This window comes from Rattus norvegicus, chromosome 1 (genome assembly GCF_021556685.1).
Source record: "Rattus norvegicus strain SHRSP/BbbUtx chromosome 1, alternate assembly SHRSP_T2T, whole genome shotgun sequence".
Classification (NCBI taxonomy): domain Eukaryota; kingdom Metazoa; phylum Chordata; class Mammalia; order Rodentia; family Muridae; genus Rattus; species Rattus norvegicus.
The window spans coordinates 218723571-218747880 of record NC_141534.1 but is presented as its reverse complement, the minus strand read 5'-3'; the positions used below and the strand labels follow the sequence as shown (position 1 = coordinate 218747880).

Here is a 24310-nt window from a genome sequence, read left to right as displayed (position 1 = left end):
AAACTTGGGAACACCTAGATATGGAGGCGCATTCTTCTAACTCCAGTACTTGGAAAGCTGAAGAAGGAAGGGTCACTGTTAGCCTGGCCTGGCCTAGAAAGAGCCTGTATGGAGCAAAAAAACAAAAACAAAAACCAAAATTGTTGAAAGGTTGTATTAGGAAATAATCACAACTTGGTATTCCAGGCTTCAGGCCACACCTCCTGGATTCAGCAGCCAGATTCCACCTCAGATGTGTTTACCTAGAGCTACTGTGAACTGTCCCCAAGCTTCCCTGTTAGAAAGCATGGATACCAAGCACCCAAACCTATAATACTAACACTTGGGAGAGGCTGAAGCAGAGTCTTAAACCTGTAGCCCGCCTGGACTACACAATAAGAAATGTTTCAGAAACGAACTCTAAAGGCTACAAGATGGCTCAGCAGTTAACAGCACTTGCTCTTCCAGATGACCTGAGTTTGGTTCCTAGCACCTATACTGGGCAGCTCACAACTCCCTGTAACTCCAGCTCCAGGGGCTCCAATGCCCTCCCCTGGCCTCCAGGGTACCTGGACAATCATGCAGTACGTGCACACCGACAAAGGAAATGACTGGAGTGATCCACAGCCAGCCAAGGACTAACAAGCCAGCGCCTGCCCCAAGTGGCTGGTCTTCTAGAATGTTTGCAGCATTTAAGCTGGACAGTGACATCCAGCTACTCACCTACCTACCCTACAAGGCTTCTATGAGGAAATGAGACTTCCCTATCTATCTAACCATATTCTGTAGAGAACTTAACTGCACTGGACAGATGTAGGCCCTATGACAATACAGCACCATTTACACAAGGTTCTCCAGCATGAGGACTACATATTGGGTTACAGCAGAAACCCAACCCACACAGAGCAGCAGCTGTGATAGAAATGCCTCTGCATCCGTGAGCTCCCCTCAGCTCAGCGTGGTCAGCAGACACTTTCTTCAATGGTTAGTGTGAAACACAGCTTCTGAGAATTGGTCAACTGTGCCCATGCCACCACCCTGTGTTTCTCATCTTCCCCAGCTAGAACAGCATCATTGTAGGAAGCAGGGCAATAAAGACAAAACTAAGGCCAGGCCTCTACTTCTGCTCTTCTGAAAACTTCTGCCCGGCCACAGTGATGTCTCAGGCATAGGCAAAAACTTTGAGGAAGCCATCAGTCACAAAGGAGGCAGGACAGGAAAAAGTTCAATGTTCAGTTTCCTTTAATGACCCCCATCTCCCTTGAAGGATAGGTGCAGGCAGCTAGGTGACTGGCAAGACATGTTCACTTGAAGATCTTGCCTTGATTGACGGCTTTGCCAACGTGCTGGAAGGCCCCCTCCCAGGAAAAGTACTCTCGAACGAGGGTCTGGGTCTCCTCGCTACCAGGATCCAGTTTCCGCCATGTATATGACTCATAGTCCACCTGCCAATCTGGACTCAGCTGAAGGTTTAAAAAAAACCAATAACAAAACAGCACAGAAGCATGTGGTTAGACACTGGACACTGAGACACCATCTCTCTCCAAATTCTAGCTCAGACATGATGGCAGATGCCAGGATTCGCACTGATGTGAGCATACTTCCTATGTTCACACCCAGAATTCTTCCTTCATACTCACTGGCCACAGCTCAAGACTCCTAGTTTCCCATGTTATAGCCCACTCCCCCAGCACCATCCTTACCGGAAAGGCAAGATCTTGGCCTCGGAAGACCCAAACCCCAGAAATGGAGCTGCTGTTGTTGGTTCCAAACAGGATAACACTAGCAAAGGCATTCTTTCTCAGTTTGTCCAATCGCTGAAACATCCCTGGAGGGGAAAGGGGAGACTTGTCTAGTCTCTGGAATCATGTCACCACCACCTTGATCTTCTTCCTCCTAGATCCACCCCTCCTCTTCTCACCAGTGATGAGGTTACAGCTCATGAAGGTCTGGGTGAGCTCTTCAGGGAAGCGGTACTCAGCATACCACAGGGACCAGCCATCCTTATCAAAATGCTCCCAAAAATATGGCAGCGCCACAGAGAGGGTGTCCTCATTGGAGTACTTTCGCTTAAACTCATCCAACACAAAGGTACTAAAGAAAAGAGGAAACACAGGAGTCCATAAGAAGTCCTACTGAGACTGCAAAGCAGTTCTAGGCGGGTGGTGTTCACTTAGTTCCTGGTATGAAGGAAGTGGTCCCTGTAATGCAATGCAGTGACTGACACTTATAACAGCATGAGTGAAGAGAATGGGGGGCTACAGGTGGCGTGATATGAAGAGCTAAGACATTTCTGTCTACATGTCTTGACATGCATAGACTGACCCAGAGCATCTGGTGAGCCAAAGCCTTTTAATGTTGTAAAACTGAAACCAGCATTCTAACTATGATTTGTTCAAGGTTTATTGTTTTGTGGTTTTATACATTTTTTTAGAGCACTGGGTATTAAACTTGGAGGTTCACACATGCTTAGACAAAGTGTGTGACATTCTAGTTACACCACCAGTCCTAGCTTTTTGAGACAAGATCTTGTTATAGACCCTGTGAAAACCAAGACTCAAGCATGCCATGAACCCAGTAAGGACAGCTGGCTGCTGCCCCCAGGTGGTGGCTCAGAGCAAAGCAGTCTGTTTTTCTCTCTCTAGCCTCTCCAGGACTTTCACCAGGAGACACAAGTCAATGCTCAAAGTCTGAAACCCACCACACAGGCCTTCCATAGGCTGGAACCAGAATGCAAGCAGAAGATAGACACCTCAAATCTTTACACCTAAGTCCTCTAGTTCCTCTTTGTCCATTAACAAGTTTGCATACTGAAAAGCTCTTAGGTCCAGGTTATCTTCAAAATAACCTGATATTCAAGGTCAGCTGCCAAGAAAGCTAACCGGCACAGGAGGAATTCTGTCCCCATGGCTCCGGTCCTACTTTTTTCTTCTCTCCAATTATAAATTGGTTCTCAAGCATCTTTAGCTCCAGTTCCAGAGGATGTTACCCTCTATCCTCTACTGACCTCCTCTACCCTCTCCTGACCTCCTTGGGCATTAGGCATGCACACACTTGGTGCATATACAAACATGCAGACAAAACACTCATACACATAAAAATAAATCTATAGAAACTTAAAAAAAGGTCACTGACTGAAGAAAACCTATGATCTCAGTAAGTGGGATAACTACTCTCTCATGTCCTTTCCTTTGTGTTTCCATAGATGCAGCCTTGAGTCACTAAGTTTTGTGTGTAACAACTTAATACTACAACACACTAGGAATAATTCTTACTAGGTAAGTAGAGCATAATCCTAGCATGAGAAACTGAGTAACAAGGATCATAGGCTCAAAAACTGCCTGGGATGCTATGTGAAAAGAAACTTTCACAGCTAAGTAGTCTATACTGCAAGATTGTGCTGCGACCTACCACGACTGCTAAACAAAGTCAGTTAGATTCTTACAAGTGCAGGTGACGCGTGTGCCATACTCAGTGCCTGGGAGGGAAGAAACAGAGGATCAGAGTCCAAGGTCACCATCCTCAGACACATGCCAAGCGCCAAGGCCAGCTGGTTTAGAAAAGACCCTGACTCAAAAGCTATAGTTTAAGGATCCTGTTGTTTAACCCCATTCTCACAACTCCTGAGTTATATTGCTATCTTTCTCTCATTTCACAGCTGAGGTTAGATGGCAAAACTTGTCCAAGATTATTACTTCATAGCAAAGTCAGAAGTCTGCCCTTTAACCACAGGTCCCGAATTGGTCTCCAAATGTCCAGGAGGAAAGTCATCTGAGGAGCCAGAAAGCCTCAAATCATCCTCCTTCCAGCCAAAATGTATGACTAGAAACTTAAAAAAAAAAAATTTATTTACTTACTAAATATAAGTACACTGTAACTGTCTTCAGACACACCAGAAGAGGGCATCAGATCTCATTACAGATGGTTGTGAGCCACCATGTGGTGGCTGGGATTTGAACTCAGGACCTCTAGAAGAGCAGTCGGTGCTCTTAACCACTGAGCCATCTCTCCAGTCCTAGAAATTTCTTTAGACTCCAAGTTCCTCAAATAATGCAGATCAAGTATGGTCTGTATCTCAGCACAGGGACTATAACAAGATCTTGCCCCAAAGAGCTCGAACTTTGGTGTAACTAGATTGTATAGCACTTTGACTATGTCCCTAAGCATATGTGAGCCCCAACTGCAACTCCCTACACGCTATAAAACCACAAAACAATAAACACGACCAGAATGAAACCTTGAACAAGTCACAGTTAAATTGCTGGTTTCAATTTTGACATTAAAAAAAGCCTAAGGGATGTTGATAAAACGTTCTTTAATCCCAGCACTCAGAAGGCAGAAGCAGGCAAATCTGAATTTCAGGACAGCCACAGCTATCATAAGGGAAGGGAATTGTGGCAGCTCATGTCAGAAATCTAGAACCTGGGACTGAGACAAGGAAGCTCAGGAGTTAAGGTCACTCTTAGCTACACAGTTGAGACCAACCTTTGATACATTAGAATCTGTCCACAAAACAACCCAGGTCTAGAGAGATGGCTCAGAGGTTAAGAGCCCTGGCTGCGCTTCCAGAGGTCGAGTTCAATTCTCAGCAACCACATGGTGGCTCACAACCATCTGTAATGAGAGCTGATGCCCTCTTCTAGTGCTACAGTGTATTTATATATAATAAATAAATCTTTAAAAAGAAAAACAAACAAACAAACAACAACTCCCACAAACCAACCAACAGCAAACAAAAAGTCCTAAGGAAAAAACACTATCATTGTAACACAAAAAAAATAGACATTAAAAACCACCATGGGGGGGAGGGGGATGTTTGCCCGGAAACCGGGAAAGGGAATAACACTCGAAATGTATATAAGAAATACTCAAGTTAATAAAAAAAAAAAAAAAAAAAAACCACCATCAAAGGTACATAAGATGGTTCAGTGTGGGTCAAGATGCCTAATGACCTGACTTTGATCCCCATGATGAGACAACTGACCTCATTCAAATTGTCCTGACTTCCATACACATGAATGCTGTATCTCTATGGCTGGCAAGAACAGACACACTGACACATAAATTTAAAAATAAAATATTTGTAAGGAGAAAAGGCAGAAGAAGGAGCAAAGATGTTCAAAGATTTTGTTTTCTCTTTATTTCCTGTCCATAATATAAACCAACTTACTGTGTATAAGAAGTGTCTCCATTACAACAGCATATATTAGATACGCTAGATTTTTTTTTTGCCTTGTTAGAAAAAAAAAATCCCAAGAAGCTGAAAACATGGTTCAGTGTGTAAAGTGCTTACTATGCAAGCATGAGGAACTGAATTCAGCTCCTCAGCGCTTACACAAAAGCTGTACACAGTGGCTAACATGTTAGTCCCCAGAGCTAGAGCGGAGGGCTAGACGTAAGTGGATCCTGGGTGCTAGCAGCCAGCCCAGCAGAAACAGCACGCTCTAGATTCAACGAGATTTCAAAGGAAAAATAAAAGAGGGGAAAGCCATATAGGAAGACATCTCAGTTGACCTCTAGCCTCTACACATACACCCAGGGCACAAAGTCATACAAACAAATAAAAGGAACTTCCAGCAGGGTGCATTCCAAGATTTGAGGGGCAGAGGGAGGGGATCTCTGAGACCAGCTTGGTCTATGCAGAGTTCCAGGTCAACCAGTTACAGTGATACCCTGTCTTAAAAAAAAAAAAAAAAAGAAAGAAAACAAAAAAACCAAAGGGGAGCCAGGCAGTGATGACACACACCTTTAATGCAGGACAAGAGGCAGGGATGGATCTGAGAGTTAGGCCAGCCTGGTCTACAGAGTGAGTTTCAGGACAGCCAGGGATACACAGAAAAACCGTCTGGAAAACAAACAAACAAACCAAAACAAACCAAAGCAGTACTTCCCTATTGGTACATGCCTTTAGGTAGGCAAGATAACCAGTCAGAAACTCAAGGTCATCCTCCACCTCACAGCCTCTGAACCAGACCTGGACTGCATGAGACCTGGACTGCACTTGCACCATCAGTATTTCAACAGCCTGAAGTTGCAGCCCTAGACATGTGTGAGAACAAAGGTTGAGAACACCTTCCGACAGGTTTACCTCTTGGGCAGGTGAGCGAAAGGGTCCTTGGCCTTGGGCTCAGCAGCCAATGCCTGCTCACACTCATCCATCTCTTCCTCAGGAGCTGGGGCAGCTGCCTTTTTTTCCTCTTTCCGCTCAGTCTGGGGCTTCTGCTTCTCTTCTCGTGAGCCCTTTTCTTTCCTCGGGGTATCCTTTTTTGGCTGGCTCTCTGCGAACTTCTTAGCTTGTAAAGGAGGGAGGAAAGGAAATATGCAGCCTCTTTCTTTCCCCCGCCCCCGCAAACCAGGCAGCAAGCAGGGAAAGTGATGGCTCGGACAACCAAACACCCTCAAGGAGCAAAGCACACATCATCACAGCACTGCATCTTAATGTAATGTCAGTTACTGTGCGACACACTATGTTCTGTGGGTGAACAAAAAAGCCAAAGGCCACACAAATCATTCGGTCGACAGGAGCAAACTGGACCCTGACCCTATCCATGCCCAGTCTTCAGACTTACCATCAAACTGAGCCATCTTTTCACACAGCTTCACCTCCCCCAAGATGGCCCTGAACTGGGGCTGGTTAATGCAGGTAAGGAACCATCGGTTGGTATTGGGGAAGGCCTGGCGAAAAGAAGGCTCTAAGACCTGCCAGGACGGAACACAAAGAAAATCAACAATGGAAAGGCCACGAACAGAGTCACACCAGAGCACAAGGCCCTTACCTCAGGTCCACTTTCCTCTCCAGGCCCTGACATCAGAACCTTAAATGAGTACACTCCTGGAGGACTCCTTCCTTTCCAAAAAGTGCACCGTTTTTATGTGTATGAGTGTTCTGCCTACATTTACGTGTACAGAACATATGTGCAGTGTTCCCTGAGGCCACAAGACAGTGTTAGGATCCCTTGGAACTGAAGTTGCAGATGACTGTGAGCCATTATATGGGTGCTGGTAATTAGACCCTGGTCCTCTGAAGAGTGGCCAGAGCCCTTAACCCAGTGCCCTCAACCACTAACTGTTGAGCCATCTCTCCAGTCTCCTGTTTTTGTTTTCCTTGTCTCCATCCTGCTGTGCTGGGATTACAGCAGCTTTCTCCACTGTCTTTACAGCTCAGTCTAAAAGGATGGCTGTTCCCACTCCTTCATGCACCATTATGCTACTTAATGCTTTAATATTTTGCTCTTTCATCTACTCTTAATTTTTAAAATTTCATGCCAATAAAAATTTCAACAACAGTTGAAAAGGTCTGGTCTACAGAGAAACCTTGTCTCAAAAAATAAAAAAACAAACAAACAAAAAAGGTTGAAAAGGCTGTAATAGAGCCCATGTAGGAGCACCAGGCTAGGAATCTAGCTCAGTAGTAGAAAATGTGACCCAGCATCCACATGACACTGCGCTCCAACCCAGCACCCAAATGGGGTCGAGTGGGGTGACCACTACACTCACTTTGCTAAATAACCCTCAAAAAAAAAAAAAAAAAAAAAGACACCTCATGTGTGATGCTAATGGAACATAGAGCATGCTGGGTAAATCACTGGGCTCCACTCTCATTCCACACTGCAACCATAGCATTAATGACACAAGCAAACCCAAGACCAGATAGAGTAGCTCAGCAACACAGCATGTGCCCAGCAGACAGACAGAACAGCCCTTCAAGCCTTCACTGAAAAACTTACTATCCTCTCTGTATGTTTATTAGTGCTTTCCTTTCAAGTTGTCTGTGCGCAGTCACAAGACACTGGCTCCTCCCTGAGCTGCCACTTGTGTACTGGGAAATGAACACAGAACTCTGCCAAAGCAAGTACTCAAAGTGCTGAGCCATCGCTTCAGCCCCACACTAGCGTCTTTTAAAAAAAAAATCTCATTTTTTAATTTTTATGTATATAGGTGTCTTGCCTGTGCGTTTGTCTAAGCACCACATGCATTCCTAGCGCTCATGAGAGCCGGACAGGGCATCGGATCTTCTGGAAATGGAGTTAGAGTTGTGAGGAATCATGTGGGTGCTGAGAATCCACCAGAGTCCTCTGGAAGAGCAGCAAGCATTTCTAACTATTGACTCGTCATCCCTCCAGCCCCTGTCATCTTTTACTTTGCCAAAACAGGAGAGGGTAGGAGGGTAAATCTTGCCATGGAGGCAGATCCCAGATCCAGTCAGTCAGGGACTGCAAGCTCTGCAGTAATGGTCATCATCCCTGAGCACCCACTAGCTGTGTGTGAACATGAAGCACTGTAACGACCCTGGGAGGCACACGGTTGGTAAACAACAGCTCTCTTTTTTTGTTCTCGTTGGACTACAATTCTGAACCAGAATGGGTTCAGAGCTGCTGCCTGAAAATCTGTAATATTTAAAAATTAAGGGGCAAGGGATAGTTGGAGATGGTTACCTGGTTTGATTCGCAGCCCCCACAGTAGCTCACAAGTCAAGCTCCTTGGGATCAGCGTGCACATACATGCAAATGCACATAAACGGAAATCTCAAAAATGCTGGAAAAGCTAGGTCTAAGCCGAATATCACCTTGAATGTGTCACAGATAAGCAGAGCTATGAGGATTCCTGTCCCACTGCATCTGCAGTGAAGCCAGGACACAGACCTGAGTCTGCCTCCAAAGGCTGCTGAGTCACCGTCCCTGCCTCTCCCAGCTTCCATCTTGCTTTTTATTTCTGATATCACTACACAGCCTACAGTTATACCAGAGCAGTCCTCCTGTCTCAGCATCTCAAGTGCTGGGATGACAAATATAAGCCACCACATCCAGCCTTTCACCCATCTTCAATAAGATGAAAATACCCTGGGTTCGGTCCCCAGCTCCGAAAAAAAGAACCAAAAGAAAAAAAAAAAAAAAAAGATGAAAACAGTCACAGTTCTCAATGCTGGGATTCCTACAGCCATTAACTGGTCTGTCCTAAGTGGAACCGGGTACCCCAGTACAGGTCTACCCCTGTCAAATGGGACACAAACCTTACCTGTTTATAGAGCCACAATAGGGTACAGACAACCGTGATGTCAGCCAGTGTTACTCTCTCACCAACCAGAAAAGTCCGTGTCTTCAGATGAGTGTCCAGCAGCCCCAAGATTCGCTTCACCTCCTCTTTGGCATTTTCAGTGGCCTGTTGTTTTGAATACTCAAACTTAGTGGACAGCAAGTCCCTTTCCTCATATCCACCTACCAACAGAACTAAAGAAGCCATTTCATCAGCACTGACTCAACCCCCACCCTGTTATCATTAGACTCTGGGGTCAGTTGAAATCTATCAGAAATGAATCTCGTGCTAAGTTTCTTCATGGTCAGTATGACTTTATTTCCACCATACTGATGGTAACCACTTCAGTCTTTGCACTGCCCACACAACTCCTGGTGTCTTTTCCTTCTTCTACTTCCCAGCCCCAATACGTAGTCTCTGACCCCAACTCTGCCCCAGCTTCTCTCCCCAAGTTCTGAAGCGTACCTGCTTGTTGTGGTGCATAATGCCTAAGGTGGGGAACACCCAGGTGCTGGCTGGAGGGACGATGTCACTGTCAGCAAAGCTCACCCACTGCACCACTTGCGCTGCTGCCTCTGGTGTACTTCCCCGTAGCTCCTCATTGCTTACTGCAAAGGGAGAACATGTAGCTTAGAACTTGAGATCACGTCAAAACCAGTGCAATCTCTGAATCCATCTTGTCCACTGCAACCACTTCTGCAGCCTTACCCCCAGACCCTCTCACTCCTGTATCCCCTCAAATTACCGTAATAGGCGATGGCATTGCTCTCAAATACGCAGAATCCGTCATCGCCCTCAAAGGCTGGAACCTAGGGAGAAAGTAGTGAAAAACACAAAAGTAAAACACAGGGATTTCTCGATAGTCAACTCTTGGGATTGAACTATGCTAAATAATGTTAAGACAGACACCTCTTGCTATGCAAACTCACGACATCTTAACTCAGAAATGAAAAATACTTAGTATCCCTTATATGAATTCACAATGGCTGGAATTCAAACATGGCTGAAACACGGTGCCCTATACCCTTAATCCCAGAACTCTTATCTGAAACCAGTCAGGGCTAGTTGAGACCCCACCCCAAAATAAACAAATTCAGATACAGATGTGGGACAAGCCCACAGCCTTATCCCCCAAAGCATAGGTGCAGTCCAGATTCAGCGTCTGCCCTCCTCCACGTTTAACTTAGGATATTTAGCTCTACTCAAGCCCTTCAGGATAAGAAACTCTCAAGACACACTTAATATTGGTGTACAGATAACACCTGGTAAAAATAATTTCTATCCCACAAACATACAGCAGGTCTGTAATTCTTGACAGTCACTCAACAGCTGTGACTATCCCTTCATAAATACCCACCTCCAATGATTCTTTTTCTTTAGGGAGAATACATACTGTATAGGTTCACCTCACACAGTCTTCCTGCCTCAGGCTCCAGAGTACTGGGATTACCAGAAGCTTTCAAAATTACTTTTTTTCTTTGGACAGTCAAGTTCAGGGGCTTTCATAGCTTACATCCCTGGCCCCATGAGATTTTTAAGGAAAAAAAAAAAAAAAAAAAAAAATATACTGCGGAGGCCATCTCCAGAATAACGGGACTCTAGGGATTCCTGCTGTTCTCCTACTCACCTTGCCCGCAGGAAATTTTCTGAGAAATTCGGGGGTGCGGTTGGTTTGGCCGAAGTGGAAGTGGGGTGGTGCGGAGAGCACGCGGATCTGAGCCCCGCTGTACTGAGCAGCGATGAGGGCCTTGAAGGCCCTCCAGTTTTCAGGGTATGTGTACAGGGTCTACAAGATAAAGGGTGAAGGATGGCCTTGAGCAAAAGAATCCTGAATGCCACTCCCCACGCACACATCCAGGCAATTCCAATGTGAATAGCTTAGTTTCATTCCCGGGGAACCAAATTAACCGGGTGTGCCCTATGTAATCAGAGTCCTCTGAAATACCAAGGAGAACATACCAGCTGCTAAATAAAGCTTACCGACAGATGTGACCTCTCTTAAGGACATCTCTATAGCATTCTTCCCTTCAAAACTTCTGGTCCCATCCGACTCCCACCGGCCTAAACACACGCACACATTCACACCCATCTCTACCAGAACCCTTGTTTCATTCATTCATTCGTGGTGGCCCGGCGTCTACTTCCCGGATGGTACTACTTCAAAAGCACGCACTAGACCAAGGGGTTTCAAAGTTCCCCTTAGAATTGCCACGTTGAATTCTAAAGCTCATCAGTTGTTCTTCCTAAAAGGCCTTTCTTTGCACGTCTTGAATTAACATCCCTCTGGTCCTGTCCTGCAGTGAGCTCCCAGCTGTCTCCCTACAGGGCCCGAATGGGCTCATTTCACTGCTCATTTATTCCTCGGGCTCTCAAACCTCCCCGAAGGTCAGCTCCAACTGTGCCAGTCGCCCCTTCCCACAAAGACCTTCTCCTTTTCACTGTCCTCGTTGTTGACCCACAAAAAGATGGCAAAAGTTCCACCAACCTGCTCAGCCACCACATCTCAAAATGGCAGTGAGGCTAAACACACTTTTTAAAGGTCCAGACAGTGGAGACCCGGCATCTCTTTTTCCCAACCCCAGAACGTTCCACCTCTGGCCTCCGAGACCCAGCCTCAGTTCCCCTCCAGGCCCTAGAAACCCTGCTCTCCGACCATATGGCCTGTGGACCCCAAATCGGCTCTCGGCTTGGGTCTGAAACTCTTCCGGCGCCGACTGGCCCAACCCAAGTAAAGGATGGCGGCGGATAGGGTGACCGGAATCACTGGAGCCGGCAAACTTACCCCAGCCGCCATGGTGATTCCGCAGAGAAAGGGGGTGGGGCTGTCGGCGCTGCCGCAAAGTAAGCCGCAAGGGAGACAAGGGAGGAGGGAAGGATTGAGTCGTGTGGAAACAGCGGCCGGAAAGCGAGGACGGCATAAAAGGCGTACGCACGACAGTTCCGTCTCCTGCCCCGCTGAGTTGGAAAAAGTAAGGGGTGGGGCCGCTGCCTGGAGCGCAAAGAGAGAGCGCCTGCGTAGTATAGCTGTGGACACTGCCCCGCCCGCGTAGCCGACCAATCGGAAGCCTGATAAGCGACGGAGCTCGCCGAAGGAGGGGAAAAGTGTGAGAACCTGGCGGAAGCACCGCCCCTCCACGGCTGGCACCTGGAACCTACGACTATAGGAACTGCTGCAAGGAAGGGGTGACAATTTACTGAATTCATTTTGTTCCTGCTTGGGTTTTTCTATAAAGGGATGTCTGTTCAGCTGGGGCCCAGGGCCGAAAACATCTGAAAGCAGGTCTGCTCCGATTAAACTCAATGCTTTTAAAACTTCAACAAAGCAACGCGGACCACTTGCCACGTCGCCTGCACCTCTCAGGCTTGGCTGCGCCCCAGAGAGTCGGGTAAGGCAGCCCAGTTCTGATACAGTAATTTACACATACCAAAATTTGAAAATCTTGTATCCAACTTATGAGCAGTTTGAACTCTTTCATGTAAAAAGATAGAAAAGAAACCCTAAACTCGAATTTGTGGTGGTTCCCATCAACTGGAGCAGCAGGACAAACCCTGTATAGGCAAACCTTATTAGAAATCAATGCCTTTGCCTCGTGGTGGTGGCAATCACTATGAAAGTGTTATGAAATGGGAAGGAGAGCTCTGAAGTAGAATTAATAGGACTGTTTTAGGGTACTTAGGGCAGAGGCTACCCTAAGGCGAAGAGAAAAGGTGTTCCCAGGAAGAAAACAGAAGTTGTCCAATGTCTGTTTGAAATAAACTAGCAGCTTTATTGCTTTTGAGGCTTGGCTCCTCACTTGAGGAGATTTTTAAGTGCTTGAGGGATAAAAACCTGTAGAAAATGATGAAGACCAGGGAACAGGCCTTGGGGATCCTGGAGGGGTGCCACAGTGAGTGTCTGCTCAGCTTGGGAGGCCGATGCCACAAAGGTGAGGAGGGGCTCCCCCTGTAGCCTCTGCTGCTCACTCTTTGGTCCCTTCAGTTCCTGGGTTACTCGTGCTTCCACTGCCAGCCACTCTGCTCCGGTGCTGGGACCTCCTCTGCCTTCTTCCTTGGTTTGCTGCTGAAATCGTCTCCGGGCACGCCGCCTCCCCTGCCATATTTGGTGCCACAAGGCACAGCGCCAACTCACTGATGACGGGTGTGAAGCCTCCTTCTCTGTCTCACCGGGGGACCCTTCTCCAGCCCCCTCAGGTTCCATGGGATTCTGCTCAGCAGTCTTGTCTAGACATTTTGCAGTCATCAGGGGCAACTCCCCTGGTGGTCCACAGTGCAACAAGGCCCAGTCCTGAGGTGTCTCTCGCAATTCTATTACCATTTCTTCTACCTCATTTTCACTGTGGTCCCCTGCACATCCCTGTGGCTCCTCTTTCCCTTCCTCACAGCTCTTTTCTTGCCCACTAAGTCTTGGTCTTTTGTTTGCCCCTCCCAGGGGAGAGTCTTTAGATCTGGCACCTTCCGACCGTCGTCTCTTGGTTCCCTGTTCTATATGGCATCCTAGTGCTTCCCTTAACACACTCACCAAAGCTGTAATGATCTGTGGAAAGGGGGCAGAGGGTAAGGGGATAAGCTTGGCAGAGAGCAGGGAGCTAGGGGAGCTGGGCTGCAAAAGTGGGAGCAGTCCCCAGTCCCGGCCCCGGGAGGAGCGCTGCTGGTACTGGAGACTCCGGCAGTAACTAGCTGCTGCTCCACAACTGCTCTGCAGACGCTTAGCCACGCGGCTGGTCACATTGGCTGCAACATTGTGACTCAGATCAAAGGGGTCCTGGAGATTCATGGGGCCAAGGCGCAGCCCTTCCCAGAGATCAGAAGGCAGGCCCCCTGCCACCATCAGTGCCTGACCTTCCCGCAGGGACAGCAGGGAGCCAGAAAGATCCCAGCAAGACACGCAGGAGAAGAACTGGGCCAGCAGGGAACCTGATGGAAGCAGAGTAGAAAGGGGTCACCTGGAAGCCATTAACTGGGACATCCCTGCAGCTACTTCAGTGGGAGTGGGACTCTGTCCCCTTCACAGGGCTTCAGAAGTATCCTGAGAAGCCCAGTTCCTCAGCCATGTCCTGCCCCAGATGCTTCTGCTTGCCCTAGAGAGCAGTGAAACTGGGGAATACACCTCTTACGTGCCTGCCCAAGATAAGTGTTTTTTTCATCCACAAAACAGCAACCATAGGCTACTGTAAAGACCATGGATTGCACACAACAAGTATGATCTTTGTCCCCTATTCGTGAGCCTATCATCACTATCAGTTTTCATCGAGGTTCCCCAGACTTACTGAGAGGCTCTACGTTGGTGCTGGGCTCCAGTCTTGAGGCATCCTTAGGGAAGCTACAGTCCCAGCCATCAACTTCTACCTGCTCCCCTTCACCTGTGACAGTAAGACGAGACCATCAGCCTGGAGCCAGGAAGATTGGGCATGTAGAAAAACAGGTGGTAGCTGAGATCTCATTCCGGGGAGGGCATCTGAGTGTGAAGGGGTGAGAAGAAGCTGAGGTCGTGACAGTAGAGGCTGTTCTGCAGTACCTGATCTCTGCGTAAGCTGGGCCACAGTAGGAAGCACTGGAGGGTCTCTGGTCTGAAGGAAGTAGATCACTAACAACGTCAAGGCGTAGTTATTGAGAAGGGGGCCGCCCCCTGAGTAACAGCAATAATTCCAGTTAGGAAGAAGCATTTACAAGCCCTGGTTCCTGTGCCCACCTCTTTTTTTCCTTGATAAATCCCTGCCTTTGTCTGACACAAGCTCTGCCCAGTCTGTCCCCATTCTTACCTGACAGCCCATTATGCTGAGCCCAGCAGCGTAAGGTATACACAAGGGGCCGGACTCGACTATCCATCTCAGAGCATAGGTTCAGGAAGCGGGAATTATACAAGGCCAACCTAAGACATTGGCGTTAAACAAAGGTGTTAGAGTGTAGGAACTCTTGAAACCTAGTATCCCTCTTCCTTTCATTAGACTTAGCAGATAGAATAAGATCAGAAGAAATTTTCTCAAAGTTTTGCTGACATAATGGTCTTTTGAGGGAGTATGCGAAAGAATGTTAATGAGATCTAGGGATGGCTCAATGGTAGGACATTTTACCCAGCACTGATGAAGCCCTGTGTTATATCCTGAGCCTAGGGATGGGGTAGAGGGGAGTACGTATCAACTGAACCTTAGGCAATACTACATTCCAAATGCTCATCCTGTACAGTCGCCATTCATAAAACATGCTGTTTATTTATATAGGACTGCTCAACAGCCAGGTGTGGTAGCACATGCCTGTAATTCCAACACTTAGGAGATTGAATAGCAATATAGAGACACTGCCTCAAAGACACAGGACCAGTGAGATGGCTTGGTGGGTAAGAGTGCCACCAAGACTGACACCCTCAGTTCAATCCCTAGGAATTGTGTTACAAGGAAGAGAACTGATCCCCACATGTTGTTCTCTGACTACACTCAAGATGAGATGCACACACAAATACATGGTTTAAGATGTTTCTGAGGGCTGGAGAGATGGCTCAGTGGTTAAGAGCACTGACTGTTCTTCCAGAGGTCCTGAGTTCAATTCCTAGCAATCACATGGTGGCTCACAACCATCTGTAACGAGCTCCGGTGCCCTCTTCTGACATGCAGAACACTGTGTATATAATAAATAAATAGATCTTTAAAAAAAAAAAAAAAAAGATTTTTTTTGTTTTTTTTTTTTCTTTTTTCTTTTTTTCGGGAGCTGGGGACCGAACCCAGGGCCTTGCGCTTGCTAGGCAAGCGCTCTACCACTGAGCTAAATCCCCAACCCCAAAAGATGTTTTTGAAACAAAAAATACTGTTTTTTTTTTTTTTTTTTGAGCCTTTGGGGGAAGAAGCAAAGTAGCAAGAATAGTTTATTCAACGCAAACGGATAATACAGATCAGAAAGAGATCCGCAGGCCACATAAATGAGAGTTCAGGGGCCCAATTATACTTTGGGGCCTCCTTTAATGGGGTTCAAGAGAAGGCATTTGGTTGCATAGACCTTAATATACAAAGAAACAAAGCATGGAGTAGAGGAGGAGGAAGCGAGGGAAAGAGCTGTTCACTTTTAACCTGACAGTTCCTAGATTTATGTAGCTACTGAACGCTTTCCTTTGCCTTTAACCCTGACTGAGGAGGCACAGGCCTCCGAGCCCAGTTAGTCTGGTCTACACAGTAAGACTGAAAAGCAGCACTGCAGAATAGAGCATAGCTACACATGCCTGTAACCCCAGGACTCAGGAAGTCAAGGGAGGAGAATCAGAGGCTTGAGGCCAGTCTAAAGAATGGAGCAAGACCCTGACTCAAACACATAAACTCTAAAGAAAAACCAACACTGAAATGGAAGCCAGGTGGGAGGTCTCATTCGTGAAGTAAGCATGACTGAAATAAAAAATTCAGCTTATGCCCAATTCAGCACACATAAGCCCTTCCACATCAGGACCCCCTCCTCATACCTAAGACCTTAGAGCCAGCCTTTTTCAACCCCACACGAAAGTACCGGTTACTGAGGGAGATGTCTCCATGAAGACCTGAAGGCCGATGACAGAACTTGACCACAGGACGCCTGGCAGAGGGCACAGTTTGGACTCGGTACACTCCAGGGACACAGCCACGGAGAATAGATCCCACCAGCTCTAACACTGCTGTTGCCTCCTCCTTCTCGTCCTTTGAGGCTTCTGCTAATTCTAGCTCCTTCCTGTGTTTCCCCTCTCCCCTGTCCTCCTCCAGTGGGGAAACTGGAGGCAGGGACTGGGGAGAGGTGACAGTGTCAGAGCCCAAAGCAGAGTCTGGGGTCTGTGGTGCCAGAGAAGAAGGGGTTTCAAAGTCCAGGGCTTCAGAATCTTGGAGAGATGTTGGAGACAGTGAGTCTAGAGAAGCTGGGGTGCAGGCCAGCACTTGAGGATCCAGGGAAGAAGCAAGGGTTGAGTCCAAGGACGAAGCCTCTGGAAGCTTTGGAGTCTGTGGGTCTGGCTGTAGTGGAGATAAAAGGGAGTGAAGATCCCTCCCCCTGCCCCTCCTCCAATGTACAGGCTTTGCCCTGCAGCCTTACATAACTCATTTACATAACTCATTTTCAACAGTCCTCGGAAGCCAGGCAATGGTGGTGCATGCCTTGGATCCCAGCATTCTGCAGTGGAATCTGATGCCCTCTTCTGGTGTGTCTGAAGACAGCTACAGTGTACACATATACATAAAATAAATAAATCTTTTAAAAACAAAATCAGGAGCTGGAGAGATGGCTCAGTGGTTAAGAGCACTGACTGCTCTTCCAGAGGTGCTGAGTTCAATTCCCAGCAACCACATGGTGGCTCACAGCCCTCTGTAATGAGATCTGATGCCCTCTTCTGGTGTATCTGAAGATAGCTACAGTGTGTTCATATATAATAAATAAAAACAAAACCAGTCACAAAGACTTTCGAAATATCTTATCTTCTATGACACTGTTACCTATCCCATGCCAACTCACTTTACTGTATCTAATGCATATCCATCCATATCCACATTCTCACAATTACAGTAAGGCCTCTGGCTAAGAACAATTATGTACTCGTGAAACTAAAACATCAGAGTATAGGTTTGCCTCACGTCACGTAACTGCATGCTCCCCTACTCACTCACCTGGGGCTCTTCCATATCTCCCAAGTCCAAGAAGAGGTCGAGATCACAGCCATGAACATCAAAGCTATTGACAGAAGAGCCAAAAGGATGGACCACACAGCCTAGGTAGCAAAGAGTAAAGATCAAAAGATATTAGGGGACTGGCAAGATGGCTTAAAAGGTAAAGGTCTGATAAGCTGTCTGATCCCCAGGACCCATGCAGTAGGAGAGAACCAACTCCTAAAAAACTCTACCCTGGGGCTGGAGAGATGGCTCAGTGGTTAAGAGCACCCGTCTGCTCTTCCTGAGGTCCTGAGTTCAATTCCCAGCAACCACATGGTGGCTCAAACCATCTGTAAGGAGATCTGATGCCCTCTTCTGTTGTGTCTGAAGACAGCTACAGTGTACATATATATAATAAATAAATCTTTAAAAAAAAAAACTCTACCCTGCAAAAGCATGTGTGTCACTTGTGTGCACATATAATAAAGAAGGGTAAAAAGGCAGGGAGGTCTCGGTCAAGAACATACTGAAGGGCTGGAGAGATGGCTCAGTGGTTAAGGGCACTGACTGCTCTTCCAGAAGTCCTGAGTTCAAATCCCAGCAACCACATGGTGGCTCACAACCATCTGTAATGAAATCTGATGCCCTCTTCTAGTGTCTGAAGACAGTTACAGTGTACTTATAGATAATAAATAAATAAATTAAAAAAAAAAAAAGAACATACTGAAGTACAAAGAAGAGCAAGCAAATGAAACACAGCTGACGAAGGATTGGGGCATTTAAAATGGGGGATGTGGGGTTGGGGATTTAGCTCAGTGGTAGAGCGCTTGCCTAGGAAGCGCAAGGCCCTGGGTTCGGTCCCCAGCTCCGAGAAAAAAAAAAAAAAAAGATTCATTAAAATGGGGGATGAGGAGACTGACAGAGGTGTGAGAGAGCGCTCAGAGTTAGAGCAGGACACTCACCAGGAAAGAACTCTGTGAAGACCTCCTGCATCAGGGCCACAACAAGGGTCCGAAGCTGCCGCTCAGCCTCAGACAACTCCCTCAGTTCCACAAGCTTCACCATCTGTGCCCCTACATCTGCGGCCTCAGCCAGTGCTTGGGCCAGCTGGTGACTATTTGAGTCCACTCCTTTGGGAGACTTGGAAGCTGGGCTCTGGAACTCCTTCTGCTCCCTTGGCCGGACACGCAGTGTGTGTCCCCCAAGGCTGTGCTTGGGCTGAGATAAGACAGCCTCCCGAGCACTTATGTCTCCCATCTCCACGATGGCAAACACCCCCTGAAAAACCACGAGAGACAAAGATGATGGCTTGGCAGTCAAGAACCCATGCATATGTTTGAAAAGTGGACGAGAATCTTTGAAATGGGAACCAGCCCATATACTGGGAATATTTACTTGTTTTTGTAAGAGAGCACTTACTCAGATGAATAGGCTTCACCCTTATCCCATACATTTTATCCCAGGTTGTTAATTAAAATTCCATCTATTGCCTTCTACGCTTCACAATAACTTAATTTCACAGGTTAAAACAAGACCCATCAAGCCATGCTTGGTGGTACATGCCTGTAAGCTCAGACTCAGGAGATAGAGACAGGGCCTGGTGGGATGGCCCAGGCGATAAAGGTATTTGCTCCCTAGCCTAATGATCTGAATTTTAGCTCCCTGGGACTCCTGGTAAAAGAATACAACAGACCACTGAAAGCTATCCTCTGACTTCTACATGTACCATGACCACTGAAAGCTATCCTCCGACTTCTACATGTACCATGACCACTGAAAGCTATCCTCTGACTTCTACATGTACCATGACCACTGAAAGCTATCCTCCGACTTCTACGTGTAACATGCATGTCCCCTGCTCACCTACCACACAGACACACAAAACAAATAAAATGTAACCAAAGAGCTGGACTGATGATGGCTCAGAGGTTAAGAGCACTGACTGCTCTTTCAAAGGACCTGGGTTTGGTTCCCAGCACCTCCATGGCAGGTCACAATCATCAGTTACTTTAGTTCTAGGGGATACAAAACCCTCTTCTAACTTTCAAAGGCACCAGGCACCCACAAACATGTAGGGTAAAACCCATACACATAGATCCTTTTCTTTTTTTAATTAAAATGCAATTTTAAAAAACTAAAGGAGTTAGAAAGATGGCTTAACAGTTACAGGTTTGGGTTGGGAGATGGCTCAGAGGTTAAGAGCACTGACTGCTCTTCCAGAGGTCCTGAGTTCAAATCCCAGCAACCACATGGTGGCTCACAACCATCTGTAATGGGACCTGATGACCTCTTCTGCAGTGTCTGAAGACAGCTGCAGTGTATTCATATGTAATAAATAAATCTTTAAAAAAAAGTTATGTTTGGTTCCCAATACCCAGGTTAATTAGTTCACAACCACCTGTAACTCCAGCTCTAGGGAATCTGATGCTGGCTTCTAGAGTTAAAGGCACTCGTGCACAACTTCACACACGCACGCACACTCACACATATACAGAAGTTAAAACAAAAACAAAATCTTGCCAGGCTTAGTGGTACACGCCTTTAATCCCAGTTGGGAGGCTACGTTACACAGATCTCTGAGTGTGCAGCCAGGCTGGTCTGCCCATCAAGCTCCAGGACAGCCCCAGGGCTGGAGAGAGAGAAAGACTGTCTCAAAAGAAAGCCAGTAAAGCTGGGGCATGGTAGCACACCCTTAGTCCCAGCACGTGGGAAGCAGAGGCAGGTGGAGCTCTGTGAGGTCAAGATGAGCTCTGCCTACAGAGCAGTCAGTCCAGGACAGCCAAGGGCTACATAGAGAAACCTTTCTTGAAAAAAGAAAAAAGAAAAGAAAACAAACAAACAAAAAACAAACCAAATCTTTTTAAAAGGAGAGGAGATGGCAGAAAGATCAGGAGCTCAAGGCCAGCTTCAACTACATAACAAGTTTGAGTCCAGAGAAATGGAAATTTTTACTCTCAAAAAAAACCAAAAATCAAAGTATAACTTTTTCTAGCTGACTCTTTTTTTTTTTTTTTTTTTTGGAGCTGGGGACCAAACCCAGGGCCTTGCGCTTCCTAGGTAAGCACTCTACCACTGAGCTAAATCCCCAGCCCCTCTAGCTGACTCTTTTAACAATAAGAATCCATGGCAGGGGCCTAGCAAGCCCAAGGCCCTGGGTTCGGTCCCCAGCTCCGAAAAAAGGAAAAAAAAAAAAAAAAAAAAAAAAAGAATCCATGGCAGGGAGAGTTCCTATGTGGAATTCTAGAGAAATCACTCACTGATTAAGAACACTTGGTGTGGGGCTGGAGCGATGGCTCAGTGGTTAAGAGCACTGACTGCTCTTCCCGAGGTCCTGAATTCAAATCCCAGCATCTACATGGTGGCTCTCAATCATCTGTAATGGGATCTGATGCCCTCTTCTGGTGTGTCTGAAGACAGCTACAGTGTACTTATATATAATAAATAAATCTTTAAAAACAAAACAAACAAACAAAAAAATAGTTGGTGCTCTTTCGAGGGACTGGAATTCAGTTCCCAACACTCATATCAAACAGTAGTTTGCAACCACCTGTAACTCCCGCTCCATACAGTCCAACGTCCTCTTCTGGCATACACATACACATGGCCACATACTGACACCCCCACACAAATATTAAAATAATAATTCATGTCAGGGTAAAGTGCTTTCCTCCAAACCTGACCCTGATTTCAATCCCCTGAACACTAATATGACAACAGAATCCCAAACGTTGTTCTCGGACCCCCATATTTACACCATTGACCATGCATGTGCACACATATTTTAAAAGAATACATGTTAGGCTCAAAATGCAGCTCACTGATAGAGTTGTGTGCATAAAACCTTGGAATTTTTTTAAGCCTTAGCACCAAAACATAATTAAAAAAAAAAAGAAAGGGTTGGGGACTTAGCTCAGTGGTAGAGCATTTGCCTAGCAAGCGTAAGGCCCTGGGTTCGGTCCCCAGCTCCAAAAAATAGAAAAGAAAAGAAAAGAAAAAAAAAAAAAAAAAAGAAAGAAAAACCTACCTGCTATTGCTAATATAAAACACACATACTCTAATAATAAGCCCTGTCTTCAAGAAACTTACTACCTAGGATTATATAATATTATATAATATATATGTGTGTGTGTGTGTGTGTGTGTGTGTGTGTGTATAGGTGTGTGTATATATTATATATATGAGCAGGAGCAAGGCAAATATGGCTGATTGTGGGTAAAATACAAGTTCATTTATGTCATCTGTTTCTATAAAGAGGCACTCTGCAAATAAGGACTGTAGTGTCAGCATAAAGACATTCAGATGAAGAAACTGATACCACTGAGAGGGCAAATGCCTTTAATTCCAGGACCAAGGAGGCAGAGCAGGTGAATCTCTGAATTCAAGGCCAGCCTGGTCTAGATAGCAAGTTCCCAGCCAGCCAGTTACATGGCAAAACCCATAGTTGCATGGTAAGTGCCCTGATACATACATACATACATACATACATACATACATACATACATGTTTGGTAAACAAGCTCCCCATAATTAATACTCGTGAATGAACATCCAAAGAGTGGAGATGTCAGAAGCTCACAAAACTGAAGCTACTCAATGTTCTGAAATGTCTACCAAGGACAAGCCAAAACGGACTGCTGGTTTCTCTCTGCATATGAAGCAAACCTGTCTGACACATTAATCCCAGAGCCATTCACTCTACCTTGTCCTTGTCCATAACAATATTGGCCACAGGGCCAAATGTCTGGAAGTATTCAGAGAGCTGAGCAGAGCCTACATCCCTGGGAAAGCCACTGACAAACACACTTCGAAGTCCCTGGGCCTTTCTGGTAGCTCGTAGTTGTACCAGATCCCGGTGCTTCCGGCCTTTCAAGTGGGCATCTAGGCTGGGTCCTGCAGAGACAATTGTCAGATATAAACATATAAAGTATCTCTTCCTGTACCTGTTCTCTTGCTCTGCTCCCTACATATGGAAATCTTCTGTTCCTTCAAAGACTGACAAAGGGTGATACTGGAACAGAGTTGTAACGCCTTCCACACTTGATATTCTTTCCCTTTTTCTACACTGCGTTCTGAAAGTGGTCTCAGTGAGAAAGGGCTAGAGTGCAGGTAGTTCTTAAGCTATCGATAAGCATTAAGTTGAGCGACATCTGTACATTGTAGAAATAACAAGTACCTTGTCCAAGGCCAAATATAGAAGAACTAAATAAATTAGGGTCCTGAATAATTCTCAGGAATAAAAAGTAGGTATTCCAAATGTATGGTTTTTCTCAGATATATGTTAGAAATGGTAATACCTAACACATAGGCATCATTCACATACAGCCTTCTGCTAAGTGTAGAAAATTAGCTATTAGTATTATTTTATCAGTCAGCTCCTTGATGCCATGGAAGTATGTAATGTGAACAAAGAAGGCTCCTAAGTTGCTGGCTTGCTCTAATGAGCAGAGTTGTTTGGGGTGATGAGGAGAGTGATTCACAAAGAAAACACCAGAAGGTCCTGTTTAGGGGAGATCACAATTACAGACATAAAAAGTAGGATCTGATGTGTCACTGAGCTGCTTACAATGTCACAGAATGATCTAGTCCACCTTCCAAACCTCGTTCCTCACTGGCATCTCCGGCACTCATTCAGGCCATGCTGTTTCACTCATCTCACTTCTGGAGAAATCTTCCACTAGGGAGTCTCCGATTTAATTACTGCTTTCTGTGATACCTCAGTTCTGTAAACATAACCTGGTGTACTGAAACTACCTCAGGCCAGGCAATGAGTTCCTAAATCCCCTTCCTACTCCGGAGACCAGCAAAGTACCAGAAACAGAAAAGGGATGACCAGTAGATGATTTTAAAGGGAATAATGAAACTTTCATTTTGGAGATTCTCCATAGTGGGAACGACAGGTCATATTTCCCCCACTCTCCGGTACCCTGGGATATGCTGAGTGAAAATAGGTGTTTGACCCTAACGCCAGCAAAAAAACAATAACAAACAAACCTAAATAACCCTAACTTTCACTAGCACCCGCCCCCCTCACTAGCCACCGCTTACGGTTGGCTGTAGTAACATCGCAGAGGCAGCAGCGAAAGCGGCCACGCGGCAGCGATACAACATCCGAATCCACCGCCGCCATAGCCACTCTCCGGTAGGGACCGCCTACAACCTATTCCGCAAGCACCGGAACACACAAGTAAAAATTGTAACGTGCTGGGAAGTAACTTCCGTCAATGCAGTAGGAAGTGACGTTATGTCCTACGCTACCCTATTCCTCCAGAAACCTCGTTCTTAGGGTTGAGAGTTCCTGCTCTAAAACTCTTCCAGGAAAAGCCGCCCCTCGACTTTGCTTATTGGCCTACAATTAGTGCTTCGTTTCACTCCAGCGTTGATTGGCCCGAAGAATCGTGAATATTCATTAAGCAACCACAAAGGCGCGCTTGCTTCTTGACAGCAGAGGTCCTCCTTTGCCAAGTGTTGGCGGGCGATCTGTACCTTCTTTTCACACAACTGCCCCCTCAATCTCTTATTTTACCCTGCTAATAGAAGCAGAGGGTGGGTGTTTCCAACCCTTTGCCTTGTGGAGCTCAGGGACTCTCACATCCTCAGGTCAGTTGCTTTCTCTGAAGCCGGATCCTTCTGCAAGACAAATGTTCTCCGCGCTGTCTGTCCCTGTCCCTCCCACCCCCATCAGCTGGATTCAATGAGGACAACCACAGATGG

General features: G+C 46.3%; 2 protein-coding genes and 1 long non-coding RNA gene across 4 annotated transcripts; 1 reads left to right on the top strand and 2 right to left on the bottom strand.

The window, feature by feature from the left end:
• Window positions 1–1203: 1203 nt before the first annotated feature.
• Window positions 1204–11809, bottom strand: Eef1g (eukaryotic translation elongation factor 1 gamma). The gene is made up of 10 exons (NM_001004223.2): window positions 11795–11809; window positions 10640–10798; window positions 9758–9821; window positions 9478–9620; window positions 8995–9138; window positions 6549–6678; window positions 6068–6272; window positions 1901–2073; window positions 1683–1807; window positions 1204–1442 (listed from the first exon to the last, which is right to left on the bottom strand). The coding sequence occupies exons 1-10, from the start codon at window positions 11804–11806 to the stop codon at window positions 1284–1286; spliced, it is 1314 nt and encodes a 437-aa protein (NP_001004223.1). The 5' UTR covers window positions 11807–11809; the 3' UTR covers window positions 1204–1283.
• A 339-nt stretch (window positions 11810–12148) lies between these two features.
• Window positions 12149–17410, top strand: LOC134483968 (uncharacterized). The gene is made up of 2 exons (XR_015652917.1): window positions 12149–12398; window positions 17081–17410. It is a non-coding gene; the product is annotated as an uncharacterized LOC134483968 (long non-coding RNA).
• Window positions 12755–23785, bottom strand: Tut1 (terminal uridylyl transferase 1, U6 snRNA-specific). Of its 2 annotated transcripts, NM_001033901.1 has the most exons (9): window positions 23645–23738; window positions 22299–22489; window positions 18563–18878; window positions 17619–17719; window positions 16498–16970; window positions 14772–14881; window positions 14528–14638; window positions 14280–14372; window positions 12755–13926 (listed from the first exon to the last, which is right to left on the bottom strand). In NM_001033901.1, exons 1-9 carry the CDS (start codon window positions 23724–23726, stop codon window positions 12803–12805), a joined length of 2601 nt encoding a protein of 866 aa, NP_001029073.1. In that variant the 5' UTR covers window positions 23727–23738; the 3' UTR covers window positions 12755–12802. The 2 variants fall into 2 exon arrangements, with proteins under 2 accessions (NP_001029073.1, XP_087439901.1); XM_087583775.1 differs by lacking the exon at window positions 22299–22489 and having other exon boundaries at window positions 23645–23785.
• Between the last annotated feature and the right edge of the window lie 525 nt (window positions 23786–24310).